This window comes from Drosophila kikkawai, chromosome 2L, assembly GCF_030179895.1.
Source record: "Drosophila kikkawai strain 14028-0561.14 chromosome 2L, DkikHiC1v2, whole genome shotgun sequence".
Classification (NCBI taxonomy): domain Eukaryota; kingdom Metazoa; phylum Arthropoda; class Insecta; order Diptera; family Drosophilidae; genus Drosophila; species Drosophila kikkawai.
In genome coordinates, this window is record NC_091728.1 from 2,941,364 (window position 1) to 2,960,006 (window position 18,643).

The 18,643-nt window shown below is 38.8% G+C and overlaps 1 protein-coding gene and 1 long non-coding RNA gene across 2 annotated transcripts in view; one reads left to right on the forward strand and one right to left on the reverse strand.

Moving 5' to 3' along the window:
• The window catches only part of LOC108086093 (uncharacterized), an 87,488-nt gene that overhangs the window by 9,619 nt on the left and 59,226 nt on the right, over positions 1 to 18,643 (forward strand). The window lies entirely within an intron of this gene.
• On the reverse strand, positions 15,196 to 18,003 carry sob (sister of odd and bowl). Its single transcript, XM_017183033.3, has 2 exons — positions 16,050 to 18,003; positions 15,196 to 15,918 (listed from the first exon to the last, which is right to left on the reverse strand). The coding sequence occupies exons 1-2, from the start codon at positions 17,441 to 17,443 to the stop codon at positions 15,507 to 15,509; spliced, it is 1,806 nt and encodes a 601-aa protein (XP_017038522.1). The 5' UTR covers positions 17,444 to 18,003; the 3' UTR covers positions 15,196 to 15,506.

Sequence of the window (18,643 nt, forward strand, 5' to 3'; positions counted from 1 at the left end):
TGCTGGCCTTGGATTTCTGTGTCTTTTGGTTTGTAAAAGAAGACTGGTGAGCTTATCATCCACTTTGGGGTTTTTAAAGAGGATTAGGATCTGTACGAATCAAGATTTTGTGATATAAAATATATGGTTTACTCTTTATAAATCTAAAATATATGAAATAAGAATTTGGGAAATGAAAATTCCTTAAAAAGGACCAAGTATTTTATTTTTTAAATATTTTTGTTAGGAAATAACTCATAGAAATAGTGATCTTTTACTGAAAAATATAAAAACAACCTTTGTTTTATGATTAAAATTTTTTTAAATATTTTTCTAGAACCTATAACTTTGTAAATGTAATATTTTCTGGCTTTAAATTCACTCATCAAGAGTATTTATAACTTCGTTGATCCAAAAACTACCATTTCTTTTGATTTCAACCCATTTCCCTGTTTCATTTTTACCTTTTTATAATTTTAAAAGGTTTCTAAAAATGCGCTTTTTGATTTATTTTTATTGATGACCATATAAATGCTGGCTGACTTTTTGGGGACCTCTGTTCGGTACGATTCCCAGTTATATTCTTCAGATTTTTATTCTTTATTTATTTATTTATTTTTTTTTATTATTTTTTGCGGGTAGCCACTGTGGTAGTAGTAGTCGCCTGGTAGTAGTCATCACCCCAACAGCAGGGGGGAGTTCTCCAGGGCCTCTTCTTTGGTGATGGCATTTTCAAAAAACATTTCACGCTGTGTGAACGACATTTTCTTCGGGGTCTTTTCGGGTTTCGGATCCACCTCCTACTTTTCATAATTCAAGGAATATTATTTCCGTTCCTTCTTGGCTTTTTGGCACACAGAACAATGTTAAGGCCGCTTAACCAAAAAATATATTCTCATTAAAATTGTGCTTTTTTTGGTGCTTCTTGTTGTCAGCTCAGGGTATTCAAAAAAAATATATATATGAAGGTGTCTCTGAGAGGGGCAAAATCCAGACGACGACGACGATGCCGCCACCACGCCCACCCCCTGTGGTTTTGCTTCCGTTGGAGAGACGCCACTCTCTGGACGCGGGATATGGGTTTGGTATGGCGATGGGAATTGGATTGGTCGCTCAGCAGCGGTTTTGCCTTCAAAATCATAACCTTTTTTCTTAACGCTGTTTATGTGCAAATGTCGAAACAAAGATATTTCTTTAAATTGATAAAGATTAACCATAAACAATGCGCCAAGGGTGGTGGTCAGTCATGAGGTAGCCTTAAAGATGAGAGGGGAAAGTATAGGGTAGTGGAGCTTTAAGGGGGAGCTATGATACAAAGTAATAGGGATAGGTTTTGGGTGTTTTTTTTAAGAGAATCATTTTCTAAAAGGCAGAGAATATAATTTCTAAAAAGCTGGGATTGTAAATTGATGAACAAAAATATTTTAAAAAAGTTCTAAGATCATTTTTCAAACCTTTTAAATGTTGGATATATCTAAGAAAATATTTTTATAATTTTCTGGTCTTATACTATTACCTTTTTTCAGTTATTCTTCAAAATCTGGTTGATTTCCCATCATTCTAAAACCAAGATCTCTGGACCCTATCTCCCTCCCCTGAAGCACTTTTTGTAATGAAATTTTCTCAACCATTTTTTTTTTTCTAAAAACACCCCCGCTGCGGCATTTTTCCTAAGCTTTTCGTGAAATATGTTCATTCACAGTCTCAAGCTCTAACATTCATTCAACACTTGGCGGCAGCTCTAGCTATCATCTGGCCAAGAGACGGACCTCCACCGGATGTGGGCGTCAGCAGGCATGTAATCTGATCCCTGACAAATCGGTCTATTAGAATAGCGAGAACGGGGAGTGTGTGTATGTATGTGTTGAAATATTTGTCGCATGCACCACAAGAATCGGAACCGGGATGGAGCATCCGTGGCAGCATCATCTCTCTCCAGGGCCGCCGCCGCCGCCGCCAAGCCGAGCCAAGCGTAGGTGGCGCTGGGCTTGGGCTGTGGCTTTGGCCTAACCCCATGGTGCACGAGGTGCATGAGGTGCAGTCTTCTCCAAAACCGAAAATGAGGAAGAGGTAAAAAAAATTAAGGAACACAGGGAGAAAATTTGGGGAATCTTAAAGGTTTTTAGGGAATTATTTAAGTTAGAACTGAAGGAATATGATTTTAAGTTACTTATTTAATGAATATTCCAAGAAAAAAGGTACAATTTGAGGTCCTTAAAATCTAGGAAATAGTTTAGTTTGATGTGTGATATATAGGTATTTTATTTAAATTTGTTTTCGTTCTCTAAATCACATTTCAACCTCCCAATTTTATACCATTTCTGATAAGATTTTTCCCTCAGTGCCTGGCTTTGCCAAGGGAAAAGTCTTTTTGGGATGGCGCGTGTGCCTAGCCCTTATTTTCCCATTGCTCCATTCTTTCTTTCTGGTTCGGCTTTATATTTCTTTATTTTTTGTGCTTCTTTTTTTTTTATTTTTATTTTTTTGTCGATTTTATGAGGCGCAAGTGGCGACGTTTTGTGGTTGCAAGGCACACGGGGCACATTGGGCTTTAAACAAAAACAAAAAAAAAAAAGCCTGGGCCCAGTGGACAGCTAAAATGTTGCACATTGCCGGTGGTTTACCTCTCCTCCTCCTCCTCCACCCCTGAAAGCCGTCTCTCGTCTCTCGTTTTCGGCGCCGCAGCAATTCATAAACGTGGGCGATTGATTCTCTCGTCGTACCTCGCGTGGCCTCATCTTCCCCCCAGAGTTTCTTTCGGTTTTCTGGGCTTTTGAGTTTCAGCTGCGACGGCGACTGACTGCTTTTGGGGCTTTGGCTTTGGCACTAAGGCTCGGCAAATGGCCCGCGGCATTGCGATTGAACTTCAAGTTATGATCGTCGTCGTCGGAGTTCGCAATGGCAGCGCCGGAGTATTGCCACATTGATGGACGTTCCGCTCACGAATGAACCGAAAAGATCTCTTGGGGTATGCGCCACCACTAAAGACAACAACAGATGTATGGAACGGTGTATGGACTAGGTTATGGGGTGGCAGGTGATGGAGTCAAGGGATACCTATTGAATTTGGGAGGGTATGAGGTCTTGGCACATTTTCAAAACTTTTTCCCTATGTGATCAAAATTTTAAATAGGAAAATTTATATTTTGTATTAAATACTCTGCTTTTATTTCTAAGAAACAAAGCTTTTTTGAAGACGGAATTTCTTTAATATTCTATAATATTTCTTATAGAATTTCCACTTTCTTAAATTCCCAATTTCCCCCTCTATGTAATCAATAGTTTCAGAGAAAAAACCTCTGTTACTTTCCTGTGCATACCTTTTTCTAGACTTTTCGATGCCGAGGTATTGGGGGCCACAACACACGCTGTTACCACTTATTGATGGCACATTGTGATGGTGATGCGTTTGGCCTGCTCCTCCAAAAAAAAATATACAAAAAACTTAAAAAAAAAGTCAGAAAAAAACCAAACCCAGCGAGCGGCCCCAGACTCGAGCTGCTCACTCTCATGAACCAGGACCCGGCGATGGAGGGGCGTTCTGCTCAAATGTATGATACCCACCCACGAGCAGCAGCAGGAAAGAAGCGCAGAATATACCCAGCGAAACCTATGATGATGACTGGGGCCACTCCCTCCTCCTCGCTCGATTTTTTAGACCGCTTTCCGTTGGCTTTTTTTGGTTTTAAGTTTTGGTTTCGGTGTTGCTTGGTGGGGAAGGTGCATCTTAGCTTCGGTTTAGTTTTTTGGTTTCCCTTCGAAGTTCGAAACAAATAAAGACAATGCAGAATTAAGCGTTTCCTTTATTGTTGTTGCGCCGGCTGTCTGGCTGGTGGTTTTTGCTGGTGTTGCCTTTTGTATTACTTTAAGGTGTGCTCCAGGTAATAATTTAGTTAAATCATATTTTTTTTTGGAAAAGGGGGAACGTTTGGCTTAGTACTAAAAAAAATTATTCGCCTTTAACACTTACTCACCACCAGCTTTGAGCGCCGCCCATTCATGAAAACATTTTTGGGGTTCTAAAAGGGGATAAGTAGATGGTTTCCTGGAGGGACTTAACACCATTTTTTACATATTTCAAAATTAAAGGAATGAATTTACTAATTTTGCCAATTTATTTGGTTTTCCAACAGCTTTATCTTAAAAAATGAATATACTACCAATCAAAACCTTGTATTAACTTGTTAACAAAAAAATAAAATTAATACCTTCACTTATCTAATAATACGGTTATTCATGATTTTGATTTATGCACCCAGAAAATTGAATTAAATCACAGACTACTTTATAGAGAGATAATTTATATTTAAGTCAGAGCCAACGGCTATACCTCTATTCAACCTCCTCTATATTTTTCTTTGTACTGCAAATATATATATTTGAATTTTGGCTTCTTCTTTTGAGAGTGGATTCATTAATATTTCGGTTATAACCTCGTCGTCATCACAGACAAAACAAATTTCGACTCGCATCATAAATATTCGTTATAAATATCACCTCGTTGTTTACGGTATTCGGACTGAAGCGACTCTCAAAAAAAAAAAAAATATATACAGCGGCAGCTTGCCGCTTGTCTTGTCTAACGATAAATAACAGTTAGAGCCTGGACCTACCGTATACGCCAAAGAGATCTTCCCCAGAAATAACAACAAATAAAACATGTGGCCAATACAGCAGAGTCAAGAGTCTCTGATCATCAGCTTCAGCTAAGAAAAAAATCAAGTTAACATTTTTAAGGTGTGACCAAAAGCGAACGAAACTCATAATTTTTTAAATTAGCATTTTTGTTTTCTTCATCTCATGGGTTTTTGGTTGGAGTTTTGGGTTTATACTGAGAAGAAAAATGTATGGGAATATAAAGAATATATTTTAACATAATAAAAAGAAATTTCTGGTGTTTTAACATTTTTTAAAGTGTTACCAGATTTATTAAATTAAATATAGCAGAAGTGTGAGCCTCTCTTTGTTCTAAAATTGTCTGAAAATATTTCTAACTCTTTTTTTAGGGTAAACTAATATACTAATACCTTGAAGGAAAAAGCCCATCGTCTTAAGTACCTTGAAAATTTTTTAAATGATCATTTTTTAACAGTAATGTGATCCTTGTTTTGCCCTTAAAATTTTGTAGAAATAGATTTTTTCGCAGCTTTTTTATCCTTTACCAGATATTCTGAAACCTTCGAAAGTAGAAAGATTCCTGCTTTTTTTTAGTTTTATTTTTTAGATACTTATCTATCAAAGGATAATCTCTGATCTTTTAGAAAAAAGCATGTCTTACATATCTTAAAAATTTAAAAATTATTTTAAACATTTTTGTGTTATATGATTTAAGTCTCTGACAACCAAAAAAAGTAAATAAATCCCTGACTAACTTGTCTTCTTCTAATTCCCAAAAATTCTCCTAATATCTAATCAACTTTTCTTCGAGTGTTGGGCTCGGCGACACACGAAGCCACCGCAGATGGTTTTATTTTACGTGGCGCGCGTTGTCATAAAACGAAAATTTACAAATTGTGTCTCCCCCCGCCGCCGCCGCCACCACTGGCCCAGGGCCTGGGAGGAAGACAAAGAATCAACTGATGATGATGCCAAGATGCGACGACATAGACATCATCGAGCATCATTCTGTGCAGGCTCCTCCGCTGACCCCTCTCCTGCTCCTCCTCCTCAATCTCCGCTCAAGTGGTTGCAATAAACTCATCAATAAATTGCCGTCTGTTTCGCATTGGTTATATGACGCCAGTGGAACCACCAACGCAACCACACAATCATGTGGAATTTTTCTTAATATATTTCCGTCTCTTTTTTCCATTTTTTTTTTGGGACCTGGTGGTGGTCTCTTGGGGTCTCCGATCTGCGGTGGCTTTCTTTCTACGCGCGTGGCTAAGTGGATTTGTGTGTTTTGTTGTGCGAGAAAAATGTTTATTGTTTCAACTTTGTTATCAGTGGTTAAGTAAACACACTGGACACACACATTCACACACCCATTGGGTTGCCAAGGAAGAAGTGTGGTCAATTTCTAATTTGTTTACACTCCAAACAACCCAAACAAAATTATTGTACACTTATTTATGGCTGTCAAAATAATATGTCCCAACCGGAAGAGGCAGCATCATCAGCAGCAGCAGCCCCGCTTTCAATCCATTGATGATCTTTCTTTCCACACACTCACTGTCTTTGGGAAGACTGTGTCTCTGTGGTTGACCTTATCTCCCTGGTAGACTCTGGAATTTTGTCTGAATTTTGCTGGGAATTTATTAGTACAAAGAAGTCGCGTGTTGGGACCATCAATCAGGGCAAGAAATCGGGTTCTCTCCATTCCAAATCGGAATCAGAATCAGAAGCTTGGCTTTATTTTTGGAGGCGGAGGAGAAGAAGGTGTTGTCCCCAAGTGGAAATACAAAGTATTTCACGCTTCTTCTGGATTTCTTCTTAGTTGGTTATTTTTGGATTTTGGGTTTATTTTAAACAAATTAATTATGGTGATGGGGTTTTTATATTTTAGGGGGTTTTTGGTTTAAAAAATAGTAAAATAAATATTTATACTTGCTAAAAATTCTTAATTAAAGCTGGAATAAAAATTTAAAAGGGTTTTGGTTTATTTTTTCGTATTAAAATTTTTTAAATAAAATCTAGAAACCAATTTAAGGGGGTTTTTGGCTTAAAAATTAGTGAACAAATATTTTTTCTTATTAAAAACTGTTAACTTAAAGCAAAAGTATGCTTATATATACAAAATAAAATCTATAATATTTTTCTCAAGAGATTAAACTCCTTAAAAATAAAGTATATACGAATTCCTGACACTTTAAAAACATTTAAAAACACATTATCTTGACTATTCCTTATATATTTATAAATTTTCCCTTCAATTTTCTTCCTTGTTTAAAAATATTCATAAAACACCGATTATCCCATCTAGATCAAAAGATTTTCAAAGGTTACAACCTCCCCTTAGGAATAGTCAGCCAAGATTTCCATTTTAGATATGCAAAAAAGAAGAACAAAAGCCCTAAAAAAACACTGCCAAAGTCAAAGATTCAAATCAAGATGAGACACCGCCCCCGTTTTGGCCCGTTTGGAAGATAAAAAGCTAAGATCTATATCATTTTCAAAACTGGTGACTGGCTACGAAAAATCCCCCATCAAGGCTCGCTTGTAAACGCCTCCATTGCTGATTCAATTATCGCAGCATGGTGGCCATGAATAAAATCCAACAACCCCTCAGTTTATTATAACGAAACCCTCCATTAAGTAAGCAACTGTTTTTGCTGGTAATCTACACCCAAAATGCCACGCCCCTCTACAAGCCGGAGGAGATCATCATTAAACAACCCCTCCGGAAAATTAAGAGAGAGAGAGAGAGAGAGAGAGGCAAACAAAATGCTGATGAAAATGGGGTGCTGAAGTGGGTACAAATTATTAAGCTAATAAACAATGACAATAGGAAGAGGATATATGGGATACATGGGCTATATAGGGGTGGCTTGCTATAAAACTTGTCTGATAAGCGTGAAATGAGCACTTTAAAGTGTGTCCCGTGAACTGTCAACAGCAGCAGCAGCAGCCTGAAGCCTAAAGGGATCCCAAAACGGTTGTTCGGGGTTACAACACCGGGTATATTGGGTTCCGGATTCCGGTTGCCAGCCGGATAATACTTGGTTATATGCATCGCTGATCTTTGAACGCAGAAAAAAACGGCTTACCTAACCATAATTGTGTCGACTGGAGTGGTCGTCTGTCTTTTTGTTGCATCTGTTGGGTTTTTGTAAAAGGAAGGAAAATATATGGTTTATGGTGTCCTCTCTCTATGCACATGAAAAAATATTTAGGTTAAGTGAAGAAATATTTGGAATAAAAATGGAATTAAAATATTTATTTATTAATTTTAAAACAAATTTTCGAAATATAGGTACTTTTTGTTTATATATTTCTCTATTCAAGAAGGACGTAATTTTTTTATTTAATATATTTGTTTTTTAATATTAGCATAATATACCTATTGTTTTTTAATTAACATTTTATTCGGGTTTAAGGATATTTATTATATAAAAAATATAATAATTTAACTTCACAGTTGTAAATACTTTAATATAATAAATACTTCTTTTTAATCACCTTTCCCTATATTTTTTTATCCGTGCTTCTATATATCTCCAGCTCTCAACTAATCTTTCCATTTGCATCGGCTTAGAGCTTTATATAAATATATATTTCCAGCCTGAATGATGTATTGAAATGGGCAAATGGCTGAGAGTCGTTAGCCTCAGGCCTTCTCCTCTCCATCATTTTATTTCCCAGCTCCTCTCGGAGATTTATTTATCTAGCTATCCATATGAGGCTTACGTGGTTATTGGGTGTCGTAATCGTTCGACAGGGACTCAACCTAATTAACCATAAAGTGAGCGCCATCATGTCACAACTGTCGGCTTTAGAAAGGGATAAGTGAAGGAGTTGTCAACATGGATTCGGTTGGTGAATGTTCTCCTCGGATTGAGGTTGGAGAACAAGGGATATGGAGAAATGGGAGTGTCTTTGTGAAAGTTGAGGGATTTATTTATATAATTAAATACTTTCTTAAAAGAAATATAAAACCTTTTAAAATGAGAATTTTTGTAAGGAGGTTTTTTTTTTCATAGTCGTTATGCATCTTACTACTAACCAACCTGCCTTCGGGGTTCCAGAAAGTAGAAGAAGCTCGCTAAAGCATTGAATTTCCGTTCTAAAAAAATGAATTCTATATAAATACAATACCTTTTCTTCTAATAAACCCATGACTGATACTCTTAGCTATTCTCAAAAGTTATCTTAAATTAAAAACAATTGTAAAACCGCCACTACTGGCCCATTAATCATTCACCAAACATTCCCTACATCACTGGCATTTCACTCTAAATAACTCATGATCCAGAAAAAAATCCCACACATGGTTAATCCTTACGTATACACTCGAGATCTCTCCGAGAAATTAACTTAAAAAAAACTACAACAAACTACAAAAATATGTCGAAAAAAAATACAAAAAATTTACAACTGCCGCCCATTACTAACACTTATTCCCAAAGTACCGGGCATTACAACACCTCGGACAGACGACAGACGCTAAACTCTGTGTATTTGTTGACAAATATTCAAGGGGTATGGCCGACGGGTACTCGGTACTAGCACTCACCTATATATAGTATATAGTAATAGCGATATCCGTGCAAAGCAATCTCTTGTCAAGTATATTACGTTAATGACAAATTGACGGCAACCGGCACCCCTTTGATGTGTTTTGTTTGATTGTTTTGGTTCTAATCATCGCCGACTGCCGACGAAGTAGTCGTGGTAAAAAAAAAAAAATACACACAGTGAATGTGTGTAAAAGGGGGTGTGGTGGGAGTAAAGGAGGATCTCCAGGGGTGTGTTTGTGCTTGCTTGCAAATGATTTCGTTTTAATTTAACCGCTCACTCGTCGTAGTCGTCACTCAATTAGCCTGCAGCTCAGCCGAAGCTTATCAGTCAAGTCATATAACCGACCAGGCAAACCCCCTTCCCTTAATTGTGTGTTTGTCCAGATAAGCTTCTCCATTATCTGGCGGGGTTTGTTTCTCTCGCTCTCTTTTAGGGGGAGAGCTGTGGAAGCTCTGGGGTTTTCTCTACACTTGGATATATTATAGCTTGGAAACAAAAAACTGTCAATTAAAAACCCTGGAAATATTGTATAATTAATTAATTGATTTATTAAAATAATTATTTTTTAGAAGATATAGAAAGTTAATCTTACAAAGGGAAAGGTAATAATGAAATACCCGGAACATGGTATCAAAACACTTCGTTAATAATAATTTCTTAACAATTAACTAGAAAATAAGTTACAATTGCTATAGGACTTGTAATGAAAGGAAAATAGAAATAAAATTATTAAACAATTGTTCTCTAGAAAACTGAAAAGGTAAAGAAAGATAATTATTATTGAGCCTCGCTCATGAAATACCCGACTTGTAGCTAAGAATTCACTGAAGACTTCTTCAACTTTAGCTACTTTTAAGTATTCTAGAGTTTCTTTTACATGCTTCTTCTCTTAGTAAAATGTTAAATTATAATTTAATATACATTTCTGCAAGTGTATTATCCAGTTGTATGACATTTTCTGTCACTATTTGACGATTGTGTGACGTCGTTGTAGTACACAAGTCGATCCCAGCGACTGCTCCGTGCTACGTGCCCGGCAAGAGTTGTCAAACAAGCCGTTGGCAAATACTCGGCACTCGGATACGGAATACGGGATACTGAGCACGGAGCTCGGAGCTCGGAGTACACTTTGCCGGACTCCAAAAAGAGTACAGAGAGACCCACCTCAGTGCACTCGCGGGGTACTACTCGGTACGGACTGTCAATTACAACTCTAAATATGTGTGTGCACTCGACATTTGTCGCATTTTGTTTGCATTTGCGCCCCGGGCCTGCAATAAAAGCCGAACAAACCGACATCGGGGCAACGAGTTATAGGTTCTGGCATATGGGAAATGCACCTAAAAAAAATATATAAGAAATTAATATTAAAAAGTGTTTGAAATTTAAGAAAAGAAAGGATTTAAGAATTTTTGAAAGGGATATTTTCAAGGATATTAAATACAGATTTTCCAGCGAAAATCTAAGTTTAATAATATAAAAACTATATAGTTTCTTTTTAGTTATATTTTGTCGATTTTTCTGGCTTTTCTTTGAGGTTTTTTGGAGTAAGATTTTAAATTACCAGCAATTATAAGCTATATGCCTCAAAACCTATCATTTTTTGACCAACAAAATTCCTTTAAAACTCTTAAATAAATTTCTAGATATTTTTCGTATATTGATAGGTTTTTTTCTCAGTGTAAGTATTTTATATGCACGCTTCAGTACTCCGCCGCCGCAACGTGAGAAGAACAGAACTCTAGAGAGCCCGGAGAATTGTGTGGAAATGCCTCCCCCAACTCCGCCGTCGTCGGCAAAAGTGTCCCGTCCAATAAAATCTAATAACCACTTGGGAACACCGTCATTCCCTCCAGCCCCCTGTGCCCCTCCTTTTGGCGGAGGAGTTTGTGATGTTCCAAGGGCTTCTTAGTCCGGAGGAGGAGAACCTTATAAGCAAGGTCTCTCTATTCACTTGCACGGTTTTCGGCAGCTTTTCTTCTTCTGTATGATGACATTGGCACAAAGAAGCGCATTTCCAGAAATTTTTTATTATTATTTGGAACTTGGAGACAAGGTGTCTAGTGGTAGGCAGGCAGCTGCTATATATGACATGGGTGTGGGTGGCTTAACACACATTAAATGGGGTATAAGTAGGGGGGTTTATGAAGAGTTTTATGGGGAAATTTTGGGAGGAATTCCGGGAACTCTGTAAATGGGTTATACTTTTTGTTGACAATTGTTATGGGTTTTATGTTTTGGTTATATTATTATTTTAATAATTTTTGTGACTGCTTGTTAGTTAGTTTTTTAATAACGTAAAACTAATTTAATAATTAATTTATTTATTTATTCATTTTATTTATGAAACCCTTCTCTTTAAAGTTAAGTACTACCCATGCTCCTCTACAATTCCTCTTGCATTCTTGGGTTCCTAAGCTGGAAAAATGCTAAATATCTTGTTGAAGTTCCTCCTCCTTTGGCAAACTATCCCAACACATAGACTAGCTGAGGCTAGAACGTTTACGATATGGCACCTAATTAGGCAGAAGAACGCCGCCAGAAAATTTACGTTTCCTTTGGTTCTGGCGCAGCTTTCAAACTCCTCAAACTGCACAAACTATATTCGTTTCAAATCCTCAAACGCCAGGTTGGCCCCAAAAAATATGTGAGTGAGTGGTGTCAGGTACACTATAACAAAAAATATATAGAGTTTAAATATAAATAAAAATTATTAAATACATTTTCTAAATATTTCTGAAAATATAGATAGCTTATTTTTACTGTGAAAACTTTAATAATATTTAAATTTTAAAAATCTTCTTACAAAACCATCGAAAATGGGTCAATAATTTATTCTAAATTAAGATTACTCTCTAGGTTTTATTTAGAAAATTTTTAAAGTTTTTTTTTTTATACAAAAATCTTTTTTAAAAAAATATCTACCAGTGCCTTTAGTTGGTGCGTAGATCAGCGTTGTGCAAACACAGATTCGTTTCCCATTGAGGTGCCGATGTGGCCAGGGCCAAAATTATTGGCATAGTTACGACCGGACGGACAGCGACATACATCAAATCATAAAGCAAATGGTGCCGACAAACTAACTGCCTGGAGTTGAAAAAATGGCCAAATGGCCAAAATAACCAAAAACCGACCGACAGAATGCCCAGCCCCCTCTGACATTTACACATTTCGCCAGTCAGCCCCGAAAAGACAACGCCAAACAACCAAACACTGACGACAACCAGAACGTTCCGCTTTTTTTTTTTTTTTGCGTTGGTTCCGGGAAACGCAACAAAATTTCACAACGCACCAAAAACTAAGAAAAAAAATCTGTACCCTAGCTCCATCGGCCTCGTCTTCTTTTTTTTTTACCATGGAGCAACAACACCTTGACCAAAAGCAATAGCCAACTTCAAAGAATCTTCGGACCGGCCACGCCTCACATACACTAGACAACAACATTGTTGGACGGTGGTGTGTTTGTTACACCTTAAAAAAAATTAAGGTTACAAATTATAGTGATTTAAAGATTATTTTAAAAGGTTTTTAGCTGAATTTAAAATCTAAAAAATAAGTTAGATAATTTAAAAAGCCTCGAAAGGATTTTGAAAAACCCAATGAAAGACAGGGAAATCATTTATATAAATTAAAATATTCCTAAAAAAATAACTTGTTTAAAACTCCAACAACAAGTGTAGTAAAAATGTTTCTACTAGAAACTTTCTAGGTTTTGACTGTGACCTTAAAATTCCCAAGTACGAAATTAGAGACTTTGTAATGAAAGAACCCTCATCACCAATTACTTCTGAATTTCATACTTTAACTACCTGTAAATGCTGTCTAAGCCAGAAAGTAGCATTTAAATAAATCAAATATTAATTTTAAATATTTATTTAGTAATTTAGTAATTCTTCCTCGACTTTTCTCTCTGTGCTGTCCGCTGTTCTAAGTGTTGCTGCTTGCCCGTTGTTACTGTAAGTGTTGCAGATCGAAGGTGGAATGTGTTGTTGTTGCCGCGTTGTTGTCGTTGGCTGTTGATGGGCTTATTAGAGTTAGTCGAAGTTGTTTCCTCTTTATTTTTTTTTTCTCCCTCTCGGGGCGTTGCGGAAACCTCAAAGCGAATTTAGTGCGCTTCCCGTCCGTCCCCCTCTCTTCTTGGAGCCCCCCTTGCTGGTTTTATGACGACAATGCGTTTGCTGTCATAATTATTAGTCAAACACAAACAATGAATTTCATAATTTTCCCATCAATACACAACGGTCGAACGTTGGGGCCCCGTTCGTTCGTAAAACTCTCGAAACTCCAAAAACTCGGCGTCGAAAGCGTTCAAACATCCGCTGTTCCCGCACGCGCCGCCCCCGGGTAGAATTTCCCTGGAGGATGAGCTACGGATATATATATATATATATAGTTGGGGATTTGGGCTGGAGAATCCCCAAAGGGTTGGAGGAAAGAGTGGAACAACGTAGAACACTCTGCTGTGTGCTGGAAATGAAGCCGTCGCGCATAAAGTGTGAAATTGCTGGCAATTCGCAGAGACGACGATGCTCGGCTTCATTCTCAACTCGAGCTCGTCGTCTTTGGAGACCGTTTAAAGACCGGACTAATGGGAGATGTCAATGCAGTTAGAGAAATGGGGTTGAGGAAATTTTTTAAAATAATTAAGAATGCTTGAAAGGCTTTGAAAGGTTTTTAAAAGATTTTAAAAGGTTCGGAAATCATATTCTATTGAAATAAAATATTAAAAAATATTTTAGATTTAATTATAAGCCCCTCTTTTCTCTCAGTGTCCCTTACACGCTTGTTCCATTGAAATAGAACAATATCCGCGCAAATATTTGCAGAGAGCAGCAAGCAGAGGTCGTGTTTAAAATGTTTAAAATGTTTAACCAACTTGGGGGAGAGGGTAGGTGCGCGCCCAGAAGAATGGACAAACCAGAACCGAGCTTAGCGGAGATCTCTGGTCAAGAATGGGACTCCAACTACTACGACTCCAAGCCTGGACTCTCTCCATCCATAATTGTTGTTTGATCGTTGTAATTGGTTTGGTGCAGTTGAAGCACAGGAAACTGTGCTGGAAAGACAACATTGCAGGCGGCTTTACATTGATCCGTTTAACGATTTGACAAACGCGCCGAGATCTTTTCGGGAAAAAAGCGAAAAAAAAAAGGGGTAAGATGACCAGGAATCGGACCTCATCGGCGGTTTGCTTTTGAACTGGACTGCTGGATGTGTGTGTGTGTGGACTGCATGTGTTTTGTTTGTGTCGTTATGGCCGCCGCCGCTGCATCGTTTTCTTTTTGTAGTCGATAATAAAAATTGTAAACTTTGTGGCAGCTCCACCCTGGTTCTCATACTTGGACAGGACAGCCCACTTTTTGCTACAAAAAATAAAGAGATTCCCAAAAGTCTTTCAGGGGACACGCCCTGGGCATTATCTGTGTGGGAAAGCTTGTGCTCCTCTTTTCTTTACTCCTAGTGGGTGGTCTTCTTTTGCCTGCTCTAGTTGTCACCACACTTGTTCAACACTATTTGTCTTTTGTGGAAAATCTAGAACAGTCTGAAGAAAACTGTAGAGAAAAATCAATGGGAAAATATGGGAAATTGTCTCTCATTGTTTGTCTCCAATCATCATGTTTGTTGTCAAAGGCTTATTGAAACTGGTGTTGTTTCGGTGTTCACCTTTAATGGTACATTAATTGCCCTTGTTGGCACTTGAGCAATGATAAACATCAGTACAAATATTTGATTTTAGTTTTGTGACAAGTGTGTAAATAGTGTACAAAGACAAGAGAGGAGAAAGGGTGAGAAATGAAGAGGTTAAATGAAGGTAGAAAGTTATGAAAATTCTTTTAAGGATCTTTGTTTTTAAATTTAGGAAATTTGGGAAATTTTTAAGGAGAAAAAGGAGGTTTTAAAAGGTGTTTTTAAAATTCTTTTAAGAGGGATTTTAGCTTTTACAAAATTTTAAATTATATACTTTGAGATTTCCCACTTTTACCGGTATTACAAGTTTTCCTTTTTCTTTTTAAGTTAAAAAAACACATTTTTCAATAATTTCCTTTTAATCTAGTATCATTTATTCGACATTATATATATTTAAGAGTCCACATTTTTACTTAATTCACTAAACATATATCAATCGAGAGCCTTACACAAAGTCAAACTTTCCTGCTAATATCCTTGGCTTAAAACTAAGTTATTAAACACTAAACTTAATCTAAATTAAAAGCAAATTAGTAAATAAAATTACATTTAAGATTACAAAACACAGATCAGACACAAAATGTGGCAAAAGGAGGGATTCGTGTATTCTTGAGAGCTGCAAAATGAGATTTAATTTTCGTTTTTTTGAGAAAGAAGAAAGATCAATCGCTGACGGCCACCAAATCCCTAGAGGACCCCGTGGCACTTGTGGCTGGTCCCAAATCAGAACTGGAACTCGATCCCGAGCCAAAAAGATCACTGAGATTGCCAGTCACACCACCAACGCCACCCACTCCGGCGGCGGCCAAATTGTGGGTTAAACTATGACGTCGAAGATCGCAATTTCGACGGAAAACCTTGCCGCAGGATGAGCAATTGTAGGGCTTGATGTCCGTGTGAGTTAGCAGGTGGGTCTTCAAGTTGGAACGCTGATTGAAAGAGCGATTGCAGACGGGACACTTGTGCGGGGATTCCTCCATGTGGAGGATTTTGTGGACAGCCAGGGTGCGAGATTGACAGAACCCTTTGCCGCATTCCGCGCACTTGAAGGGTTTCTCCTTGGAATGGATATATCTGGGAAGGAAAAGAGATAATTGAAGATATAAAATGGTATTAGTTTGAAGCTTTAAGAAGTTCCTATGATTTCTAGATTAGTATTTAAACTAAATATCATACAAAATAAAAAGGAAACACCTACTACCTACCTATGATCCCTGAGATGATCTTGCCGCCTAAAGGCCTTGCCACAGATATCGCAGGAGTAGGGCCTCTCATCCGTGTGGGTTCTCTCATGGATCAAGAGGTTATAGGACTTGGTAAATTGTCGATTGCAAAACTTGCAAATAAATTGCTTCTTGGAACGCTGAGCAGCCGCTGCTGCTGCTGCTGCCGCCGCTGCTGTCGAGCTGCCTGCTGCCTCATCCAAGCCCGCAGCTCCTCCTGATGCTGCTCCTCCTCCTCCTAAGACACTCATCTTATCCTGATACATGGTAGCCTGCAGAGAATGCAAAGCCGAGTCCGTTTCCGTTTGCCCAAAAGCCGTGGGATTGAAGATGAAACTGCCATAGCTGCTGTCCAGGTCGCCGGCCTCAAAGGACAAGGCATCCTCGGCATCTAGCAGGGGGAGATCGCATTCTGCTGCCAGTTCTGCGGCTGTGGCACAATCTAAAGCCGCCTGTTGACTTGCAGCAGCTGCTGCAGCCGCTGCCGCAGCAGCAACGGCGGCACTAACGGTGCCTATCGAGGGCAAAGGCAAGTGGCACTTGGTGGAGGTGGAGGAGGAATTGGAGTGGGAGTTTGAATGGGAATTAGAATGGGAGTGGGAGTTGCTTGTAGAGCTAGTGTTGCTGCAGGGTGAGCTTGCTGCTGCTGCTGTTGCTGTTGCTCCTCCTCCTGTTCCATTTCCTGAAGCATTTTCCCCCGAAGAACTCGAAGAACAGCTCGATTTGAGTTCTATATTGGCTATATCTATCAGGGATGAGGACAGTGTCTCCGTCTCATTGCTGTTGCAGGTTGTATTATTGTTGCTATTGTTGCTACTGCTGCTGTTGCTGCTGCTATTATTGTTGCTGTTGTTAAATCGAAATACATCCGATTTCCCAGTTAGACGTTGCAATGCCAAATATGATTCCAAAGCCTGTAGGTTAAGGGCTGCTGCTGCTGCTGAATTTGCCGGCAACAAAGCCGCTTGCTGCAGACTACTGACCATGGTTCCTTGCAGTGATAACACAACCGCAGCAGCTGCTGCAAGATCATTTGTGGCTGCTGCTGCTGTGGCTGTAGCAGCTGCCATTGCTGCGTTGCTAGGGGTCTTGCTGCTACACTTGTTGCTGTTGCTGCTGCTGCTGCTGCTGCTCATGTCGCCTTTTGTCGCCTTGTGTGTGCCTGAGGTTGCTGCTGCTGCTGTGTGGCTAGACTTGCTGGTATTGCTGCTTTGTTGCTTTGTTGATGTTGCTACGCTGCCTGTTGCGGCTGTTGCCGCTGAACTGCCTTCGATATCGCCGGCTAGCGCCTCTGCTATCTCGTTGGCTGTGCTGGTCACCGGCATGTTGCAAGTTGCTGCGGCAGCGGCAGCACTCAAATGCTTAACTGCCTCCATAAAAAAGGCTGAGATCCACGCACACAGCTGGATACCACTGGACTCCTCGCAAAAAAGCCTTCAGGGGCTGCGTTTGCTTTTTCCTTTTCTTTTCTTGCTCTTTTTTTTATTGTTTGGCGCACCTACGCAGTGGTCCCGTGCAGCAGTGCGTCCGCATGAATATTAAAAACCACACGCCATCATAAATCACGTCTTAGTCACGCTTTCAAAAGTCATAAAAATCGAATTTGACGTTGGCGAAAAAAATCGAGAAACGAAAACGAGCCGATCCAGCAAAATGCAGTCGAGTTCAAAATTTAAAGGCACGCTTTTTTGTTTATTTGTATCTTTTTTTTTGTAACAGGCACACGCGAATAATTAAGCAAAAAATCTTTAAAGAAGCAGTGATTTTTCCACAAAAGAGAGTTTATAGGAGAGTTCTTTATAGTGATTTCCGCTTCCGCTTAATCACAACTTCCGGAATTGACACACACAAGCACACGCACACAGGTGTAACACAGTAACTATTGTTTTTTGTTTATTTTCTCTGGATGCTTCTTCTTGTTCTCCTGACGTCGAATCAGCCGTCGCTGCACACAATATTGGTAAAAGATCACGGAATAACTAAAAGTCCATTGCTCTGCCAACGGATCGCGGACCTGCGCTCACTTGTTGATCACAGTGACTCTCTCTCACTAGGAGCTCTCTCTCCCTCTCTCTCTATCGGTACGAAAAAGAGAGAGAAAACTGGAGGGATCAACTGTGAAATCACTGTCTACAAAGAGCGATCGGAGAGAAGGAGAGAGTTAGAGCCAGGTGCAAACACGTTTCAGGTTTGATCTCTTGAGCACCTTTAGTCTCCCGCTCACGCACACAAGCTTAAAACAGAGAGAGGGAGCAAGCTAAATCAGGAGAGAAACCGGTTTTGTGGCGCTGTCTTTTCTGATTTTTGAGTGGGTGTTCTTCTTTTCTTCCAATTGCCCAACTCGATACCTCTCTTTCTTACCCGTTTTTCTCTTTCGCACTTCGTGTAGTTTGATTATTTACGTTTATATTTATTTTTATAATTTTGCAAGCAATTGTTTATGATTTTTCCTAGGAAATTGAGCACTTTTTTCGGGGTCTTGCAAGGTACTTTCGCACTTAAAGGCACTGATAACCTTGAGCGTTTTTTCAGAGGAATTTAAGCAACTGTTGCTAAGGGAGAAAAATATAAAAGAT